The sequence below is a fragment of the Cebus imitator genome, unplaced genomic scaffold (genome assembly GCF_001604975.1).
Source record: "Cebus imitator isolate Cc_AM_T3 unplaced genomic scaffold, Cebus_imitator-1.0 Scaffold579, whole genome shotgun sequence".
NCBI lineage: Eukaryota > Metazoa > Chordata > Mammalia > Primates > Cebidae > Cebus > Cebus imitator.
Genome location: NW_016107894.1, coordinates 1066150 through 1075865, shown reverse-complemented (window position 1 = coordinate 1075865; position 9716 = coordinate 1066150). Strand labels below are relative to the sequence as shown.

At 39.0% G+C, this 9716-nt stretch overlaps 1 protein-coding gene across 1 annotated transcript in view; it reads left to right on the top strand.

The window, feature by feature from the left end:
- The first annotated feature begins 1716 nt into the window (after positions 1 to 1716).
- The window catches only part of LOC108294437 (E3 ubiquitin-protein ligase UBR1-like), a 64570-nt gene continuing 56570 nt past the window's right edge, over positions 1717 to 9716 (top strand). The window contains exons 1-4 of the mRNA XM_017516325.2: positions 1717 to 2938; positions 4273 to 4366; positions 5455 to 5604; positions 7203 to 7300. Coding sequence (XP_017371814.1) covers positions 2863 to 2938; positions 4273 to 4366; positions 5455 to 5604; positions 7203 to 7300 — 418 coding nt within the window. The 5' untranslated portion in view covers positions 1717 to 2862. The remainder of the gene's footprint in view (positions 2939 to 4272; positions 4367 to 5454; positions 5605 to 7202; positions 7301 to 9716) is intronic.

Below are 9716 nucleotides of genomic sequence, written 5' to 3'. Positions count from 1 at the left end.
ATTAGCCAGATGTAGTGGTGGGTGCCTGTAATCTCAGCTATTTGGGAGGCTGAAGCAAGGAGAATCTCTTGAACCTGGGAGGTGGAGGTTGCAGTGAGCCAAGATGCACCATTCTACCGCACTCCTGCCTGGTTGACAGTGTGAGACTCTGTCTCAAAAAAACAAAAAACTGCAGAGTATTCTATATTAAGTGAGTTCATTTATAATGATGAATATTGTTTGTTTGTTTGTTCAGTGATATACCACAGTTCAGGTAGCTTCTTACACAGATAGAGGCAATATTGCAGAGTAGTTCAGAGCATAGGCTGTGAGCCTAGGTTACCTGGGTTAAATCCTGGATCTGCTGTATGCTATTGATGAGTCATTGGATGAGTCACTTATTGTCACCAGGCCTCAGTTTCTTCATCTGAAAATTGGAAGTGTCACAGGATCCTTAGGATGTCACTTTTCCAGCTGGAAACCTCTTTGGCCAGTGGCACCTTTGCCAGAGTTTTGCTCAGGCCTACTTGGCGGCCCATCCACTTGGCCTGGCAGGCTATACTCAGCTCACACTACCAGCCTGGATCCCATGCCTGCTAAGGGTGAGGCAGGCATGAAGTGGCCAGAGGTGCTTGAGCGAACACACGCAGGATCCGGCCACTGTGCACAGCTAGGTGCGCCAGCTGCTGCGGCAGGCCAGACAGCTCCAGGTGCTGGGACGGGCCAGCTCTGCAAGCCTGCAGCTGGATCATATGTACCAGCAACTTCCACTGCGGGGACTCGTGTCTAGACAAGGGGAATGTGGTGGTGCCCGGAAGCTCAGAGATGGCAGAAACTACAAAGCCCCAAAGAGAATATCACAGTCCTGGCTTGGGGAGCCTGTGGGTCTGGGCTCCCTGAAGGGCCACAGCTCATCTCTCCTTCTTGTCACCTGCAGCATGGCAAACGGCGGGTGTGGGTGTCTCAGCCCTGTTTGTGTTGCTAGCTCTTTCAGTCCTGTCATTTGGCGTTTCCAGGGTTCTTGTTCTGAAAGAATGAGGTACATGGACAACTGGAGGGTGAGCAAGGTGGAAAGCTTATATTGAGCAATGGAACAGTTCTCTAGTGACCTGAAGTGGGTAGTTTTTTCTGCAGGCAGGTCTTCCCAATGAGTGTCCAGCAGTCAGCACTCAGATGAGATCCAGAGTGGGTATCTTCTTTCCACAGGCAGGTCATCCCAGCAAGTCAAGGAGACCTGAATTGGGTAGCTCCTTCCTGCAGCTGGTAGTGCTACTTGAGTCTGGCTGAGTCCAGGGTTTTTATGGGCTTCGGAAGGGAGAGGTACATGCTGATTTGTCCATGGACAAGCCCAGAGAAGGCACCATAAATTCTCACTCCAGGCCATGAACTCCACCTGTAACTGACACCAGCTCCCAGGCTTCAGGCCATTTCTGGCTTGAATGTCAGACTTCACTGGGGACCTGCCCCTTTCCACCCAGGAACCTGTCTGCCTACTGCCGTTATCAGCATGTCATCCACAACTCCCTGACTGTTTGTGCCAAGGGGGGGGCACCTGCAGACCCACGCTGAGCCACCTGTTTCCCCTTGGCCTTCCTTCTGTGCTTTTTGGCACCCAAAGACCAGAGGAGGCTGATGCAGCAGGGGGCTGGCATATTAGCGCTGCCCCAAGTGTGCACACACCTGGCTGGATCACAGCAGCACCCGGGCTTGGCCACAACTTTGCTCCAAAATCAGAGCACATGATGTAGCTATGCCCAGGAGTTCAGGGCTCTTGCCCTGCCAACTTGGAAGAGGGTAGGGCTCCGCCGTTCCCAACCCATGGGCTTTGTGGACAGCACTGCACCAGCCACACCTCTACCGCTGCAGCCGATGTCTTCACAGCAGACAATGTCTTTGCAGCAGCCACTCTAGATGTAATAATAATACCTACCTCATAGGATTATTGTAAGGATTGAGTAAACATGTATTTGAAACAGTGCCTAGCTTCACAATCAGCATGTTGTAAATATTTCCCATTATTTAAATATTATTATTGTACACATTAGTAGATTCTGAGTTTTGCCCCTTCCGTAAGAATAGATTCCAAGAATTGCTTAATCATTGAAGCGTAAGATTTTTAGTTTGAATAGCTACCAAAATAGAATAGAAACCTAAATGCCTACTGACAGGGAATGGATAAAACTATTAGGGCATGTATAGTAAGAGCTGTGCATCCATTTAAAAATGTTTATGAAGAAGTTTTAATGATGTAAGAAAATACAAGTGAATAGACCAGGATGCAAATCTTTGTAATGTGATCTTATTTATATGAAGAAATATATTATAAATAGAAAGCAGACTAGAAGGAAATATACGGGGTTACTAGTGGATATCTCTAGGTTGTGGGAATATAACACTTGTTATTTTCATTTTTATACTGTTCTAGATTTTCTAACATTTTTTCAATAACCCTGTATTGCTTTTATATACAGGAAAATAAAAACCCAGCATATTGGTATAGTAAATTAAATAAAATTTAATATACATTCCATTTTATGATCTTTTTTTTTGCACTTAGCAATACTTGTAATTTTTAATAAACAAATAACTGGTAAAACCCACAAAGGTCAGAGGGAAGCTTTTAACTTAATATTGCTAAATATCATTTTTATTATTGTCTTATATTTCTGACCTGTAGTTACTTAAAATATACGAAAATATGAAGACAAGTGACCAAAACATGTGCCCTCATTTCTGGTCGTTTCTTTTGGTAGCACCCTAGCAGTCAGTGACTACTCAAGAATTGCTTTGGGTCCTAAACGGGGTCCAACTGTTACTGAAAAGGAGGTGCTGACGTGCATCCTTTGCCAAGAAGAACAAGAGGTGAAAATAGAAAATAATGCTATGGTATTGTCGGCCTGTGTCCAGAAATCCACTGCCTTAACCCAGCACAGGGGAAAACCTATAGAACTGTCAGGGGGTATGTATTATATAATAAATATCCTTTTGAGCATTTCTTTTATGCCTGTGTAATTAAAGAAAATACTATTTGAAAGACATTTGGAAGTAAGGTTATGTATCTACCATACTGTTATCATATTTAAGAAAGTGAATATCATCTAATAAAATCAGCTTTTCTCCAACAGTTCTCAAAATGTCTTCAGTTGCTAGACTTTTTTTTTTTTTTTTTTTTCCACTCAGAATCTAAACACATTTCATGTGTTGCTTTGGTTATATTTCTTTTACTCTATTTTAATCTAGGTTACTCTATTTTAATCTATCTTTTTTTATGATAGTAACTCTTTTGAGGAATTCAGGCCAATTGTTTTGTATAACATATCACATTGTGAATTTGTCTGATTGTTCAGTTGCCTCCTGATTAGAATCATGTTAAACATTTTCTTGGCAGGAATGCTAATTAGATGATGTATTGCACTTCCTTACATCAGGAATTAGCTGCTTTATCTTCATTATTATTTTATACCCTTGGAATAGGCTGCACATGGTGGCTCATGCCCACAATCCCAGCACTTTGGGAGGCTGGTATGGGTGGATCACTTGACCTCAGGAGTTCGAGACCAGCCTGGGCAACATGGTGAAACCTCATCTCTACAAACACATTAGCCAGGCATGGTTGCGTGAGCCTGTGGTCCAAACCTGGGTGACAGGGTGAGACCCTGTCTCAAAACAAACAAAAAAACCTTCTTGGAGTAATAATGATAATAAAGACTAGCATTTATTGAAACCTTAATGTTGCCAGACACTTATTAAGAGCTTTATGTGTATTTACTTACTTAATCCTCAAAACAGCGCTTTGAGTCAGGTATCACTATTGGTTTCATTTTATAGATGAAGGACCTGAGGCACAGAGAGATCAGGTAACTTACCCACAGCCATGAGCTATAAGTGATGAATCCAGAATTTGAAATCCCCAATCTGTGCTTTTTTTCATGAGTTTATAATTCCCCTAAGTATCCCTTAAAATTATTACTCATCAAATTACTCTTAAAATTAAGTAAGTAAATTATATTTGAAACATAGAAAATCACTTAAATAACCAAGAGAATGCAGATTAAACCCAATATTCAAGGTTAAAAAGTAAATCAAAGGTAGAGTAATTAATCAATACTTATTTAGAATCATATATAATAGGCTAGCTTTATACTTTTCTCTTTGTTATTACTATTATGAATATGTATCCTGCTATCATGATATTGTGACACTTTGGTTGGACGTTCCTAAGACAGTTTGTGATTAGATTTTGGACCTGATAACCTATCTCTCTTTTTCCCTCCTTTTTATAACTTGTACCAGAAACCCTAGACCCACTTTTCATGGATCCAGACTTGGCATATGGAACTTACACAGGAAGCTGTGGTCATGTAATGCATGCAGTGTGCTGGCAGAAGTAAGTTGTCCTTCTGACATGTTCTTGAAAGAGACTAGGAACATTGAAGTTCACTCAAGGCCACAAAAAGGCATGTTTTCTCATGTCTTCTTTCCTTTTTCTTATTTGAATAATTGAAATGGTTTTAATTACTAATTCTATTTGCATGAATTATTATTATCAAAGTTGGAAGGTGGTGTGTAAAGTTACCAACTTCAGATTTTCATTGTTCCTTTGTGCTTGCTCTCCATAAACTAATCCATTGCTCTTCATCTGTATTCATGTAAAAAAAGTAATAATTGGCCATGTGTGGTGGCTCACGTCTGTAATCCCAACACTTTAGGAGGCTGAGGTGGGCAAAGCCCTGTCTCTACTAAAAATACAAAATTAGCCGAGTGTGGTGGCACATGCTTGTAATCCCAGCTACTTGGGAGGCTGTGGCAGGGGAACTGCTTCAACCCAGGAGGCAGAGTTTGCAGTGAGCTGAGATTGCACCAGTGCACTCCAGTTTGGGTGACAAGTGTGAAACTCAGTCTCAAAAAAATAAATAAATACAATAAATAAATAAATAATAAAAAAGTAATCTTTATAAAAATCTAATTTCCCTCAAAACATACTGCTGTGATAAGTACCTTTGAAATAGAATAGGATGAATAGGAAAAGAAGTTCTCATTCTATATCTGGGAAATATAAAAATTCAATAATGTAATTCCTGAGAAATGTTTTGTTTAGAGTTTACCCATATGACATTAGATTACAATATATAATTTTTCCATGATACCCCTCAATACTTCAGTTCATCATTAGAAACTGAGGAAAGTAGTGTCCACATTGTATCACCATGCTGTTTAGGCAAAAGATAAGTTATGATTCAGTAAACTTATTTTAAATTTATATCTGCTTTGATGTATTTTCCAATTTGTTCCCAAAATAATGGGCAACCTGTTTCTTCTGTACTTACAAGTTGTGTGTTTTTGCGGGTAACTTCTAAAGATGTTTATTGGGGCAAAAATTCCAGATTTTTAAAACTTGGATTAGAGCAAGTAGAGATATACATGTAGAGATGCATGTGTAGTTCTGAATGGGCCTGTGTCTTTGTAATTTTGCAGGTATTTTGAAGCTGTACAGCTGAGCTCTCAGCAGCGCATTCATGTTGACCTTTTTGACTTGGAAAGTGGAGAATATCTTTGCCCTCTTTGCAAATCTCTGTGCAATACGGTGATCCCCATTATTCCTTTGCAACCTCAAAAGTTAAACAGGTATATTTTAATTTAAGTTTTGGTTAATTTTTTAAAAGTTGGCCAGGCTCAGTGGCCTGTGATCCCAGCACTTTGGGAGGCTGAGGTGGGCAGATTGCCAGAGCTCAGGGGTTTGAGACCAGCCTGGGCAACAGGCAACATGGTAAAACCCCATCTCTACAAAAGAATTTTTAAAAAATTTAGCCAGGTATGGTGGCATATACCTGTAGACCCAGTTACTTGAGGGGCTGAGGTGGGAGAGTCACTGGAGCTCAGGAGGCTAAAGCTCCAGTGAGCTGAGATTGAGCCACTGCACTCCAGTGTGGGTGACAGAGCGAGACCCTGTTTCAAAAATAAAAAGTTGTCTTTAGTTCTTTAATTTGTGCCTGTTTTTGTTAGATTACTATTTTTTATTCTTTAAAATAATTAATACTTTTTCATTTTATATCTTGTGTCATACTTTTAAAATGTGATCAAAAGCCTAATTTTTTGCCTCTAAGAGAACTAGAATGTTTATTTACTCAAATCCATACATTGTGATTATATTTTCCAGCAGCCATTAAAGCAATAGAACTCTGACCTCTGTCGTAGCACTCAAAAAAGGAGAAAAGATGCAAAAAGATTCATTCCTTTCATATGGCCCTTTACCATCATTATCGTTGGCAATTTGTTCTTAATAACAGTCTGTCTCAAGTTCCTGCCCTTATGAAAAGTGCATTTTAGAGAGACTGGCAATAAAAGAGTAAGACAGTGTTGAGTATGGAGAAATACTATGAGAAAACTAAAGCAGTAGGTTAAAGGGCTAAAGACAGACCGGGGCATGAGGCTATTTATAGACAGATTTGTCAGGGAGCTCTTCTCTGAGATGGTGACATTTGAACAGGGACCTGAATAAAGTGAGGAATAATCACTACTTTTCTCTGGGAGAAGAAAATTCAAAGTACAGGCTATATCAAGAGCAAAGGCCTCAGGTTTGGAACCCATCATGTTTGAGGCACAGCAAGAAGGCCACACGCTTACTGGAATGGAACAAACAAAGACCAGATCATAAAAGGGATTATGAGCAAAGATTAAAAGTTCTATGATCCCGTTTACATTTTTAGAAAATTCTTCTAGCTGCTATATAGTGAATTCATACTTAGAATGAAACACAAGAGTAGAAGCAGGAAGAACAGTTAGGAGTCTAAGTAATACAAGTGAGGGCTGATGTGATAGGGTAGGGGGTAGTAATAGTAGAGGTAGGAAGAAACGATCAACTTGAGATATATTTAGAAGGTAAAGCCTGCAAGGTTAATTAATGGATTACAATGTTAGTTAATAGATTACAAGACAAAACCTAGTTTTTGACTGGAGCAGCTAGGATGCTTATTCCCTTTACTGACATTTACTACCTGTGGGTGATTGACATGTGGTTGGTTTCTTATTTCTTGTATGTTTAAAATTTCCTTCCCCTTCCAAAAAGCTACATATTTAGACACATGTTTCTGTGACCTAGAAAATTAATCTGGAAGAATTTAACTTTTTTATACAACCATTTATCCACGGAAAGAATACAAATTCAGCTTTTCCTTTTGACTTTGTACCCATGGTTTTAATAATTTTTATTATCATTTTTTCAGTGAGAATGCAGATGTTCTTGCTCAACTTTTGACCCTGGCTCAATGGATTCAGACTGTTCTGGCCAGAATATCAGGTTATAATATAAGACATGCTAAAGGTTTGCTTAAATTTATTTTATATTAGCTATGTGAAGATTGTGTCAGAATTTTTATTTTTAGTAATTATTGTGCTAAAATATGATTTGCAAGTACAGATTTCTTGAATATCAGGAAACAGAAGTTTTTGAAGCTAAGACTAAGTTTGACTTAAATTGCTTTGTTCAACTTAATCATTTTTCATAGTATGAGACAATACAGGTTTGTCTGATTATTCCAAGCTGTTAGACTGCTTAGATTTAAATCTTAGATCCAAGATTCATCTAAATCACTAAGATCCGCTTACTGATTATGTGATCTTGGGCAAGTTACTTAAGCTCTGTGTGCCTCAACTTCTTATTTGCAAATAGGGGATAATAATATTATAATAGTATCTATTTTATTGGTTGAAGAATTAGCAGAGTTATATGTAAATTAGAACAGTCCATGGTACATAGTAAGTACTACATGTTAGCCATCACTATTACTAATATTGTTAATATTTTGTTGGTAATGTTCGTCATAACAAAAACTTTTTAAACTATCATTTACATATTCTTTACAGTTGTGAGACAAATATGGCTATTAATGGAGGTTTGCTTAAAAGGATAAAATGGGAATTTTTAAAATACAGTGAGGAAAAGTTGTCTTTTGTTTAGGCCAATGGCCCCCAACCTTTTTGGCACCACGGACTGATTTTGTGGAGACAGTTTTTCCATGGATGAAGGGGATGATTTGGGGATGATTCAAGTGTATTGCGTTTATTGTGCATTTTATTTCTGTTATTATTACGTTGTAATATATAATGAAATAATTATACAAGTCACCATAATGTAAAATCAGTGGGATCCCTGAGCTTGTTTTCCTGCAACCATATGATCTCATCTCGGGGTCATGGGAGACAGTGACAGATTGTCAGTCATTAGATTCTCATAAGGAGTGGGCAACCTAGATTCCTCACATGCATGGTTCACAATAGAGTTTGCATTCCTATTAGAATCTAATGCTGCTGCTGATCTGACAGGAGGCAGAAGTCACGCGATAATTTGAGTGATGGGAAGTGGCTGTAAATATTGATGGAGCTTTGCTCATCCACTGCTCACCTCCTGCTTTGCAGCGCATTCCCAAGGTTCCCAACAGGCCATAGACCAGGCTTGTCCGTGGACCTGAGATTGAGGACCCCCGGTTTAGGCAGTGAATCAATAGGATGAAGGCAAAGTCCAGTATTTCAAAAATTAGCTTCTCATCCCCTCTTTGGATCTAAAATTGATGCACACTATACCTAGAAAATATTCCAGAATATTTCTATGTATTCTACTCAAAATATTTATGTCTTATTTCTATAATTCATACTTTTGTTTATCCACATTTTTTTCTGATTATTTCAGCCTCTGTTGTGCTTTATGTCCTTTTAGTTACATACTTTTAAGGAAAATGAAGGATATATACAAAAGCTACAGAGGAAAAATAGGGGTGATGGTTTTATTTCTCATCATCATAGTCAGCCTGAGTTACAAAGGTTTTTTTGTTTGTTTTGTGTGTGTGTGTTTTTTTTCTTAAGACAGGTCTCACTCATCACCCAGGCTGGAGTGCAGTGGTACGATGACAGCTCACTGCAGCTTCGACTTCCTGGGCTCAAGTGATCCTCCCACCTCAGCCTCCCAAGTAGCTGGAACCACAAGCTTGCATCACCACACCTGGCTAATTTTTAAATTTTTTGTAGAGACAAGGTCTTGCTATGTGCCCAGACTGGTCTTAAACTCCTGGGCTCAAGCAGTCCTCCTTCCTCAGCCTCCCAAAGTGCCAGAATTATAGGCATGAGCCAATGGACCCGGTCTAAGTTATCAAGTATTTTTATTAAATGTTTAATCATGCATTCAGCACTATACAAATTTTTATGTTCCCTGCCTTGTTGACCTCACATGTGTGCATGCTATGCAGTTAAGAATGATACAAGAGGAAATGCATTAACAGTCAGTTTTTACAGTACAGAACAATAGGACTCATAAGATTTTTAAGAAGGAATTGATCAGTAGGGGCTTAAGTAGTAAGGGAAGATGTCATGGAGAAAAGGAGATTCAGTTTGACCTTGTATCAAATTTGGGTGTATCGTAGGGATAAAGGAGAACCCAGGTAGAAAATAGACATGTTTTTAGGGAAATACGAGCTTGGCATTTTCAGAGACCTTGAAAAAGCCTGGCCTACGTTAGTCAAGGGTATATAGTAGGGAGTAGTAGAGAATATGGGGGCAGTTGTGGAGATTTGTAAGAATTTGGACTTGGTTGTTTAGAAACACAGAATGATGGAAGAAAACAAGTCAGCAATGAATGAGTTTGGCAATGTCCTGTCAGTTTTCCCTCCTTCTTCATTTTTTAACAAAAACTTTTCCACAAGTGGTGCTAATGAGATAACAATCTGTTACGTGAAAAACTCTTCTAA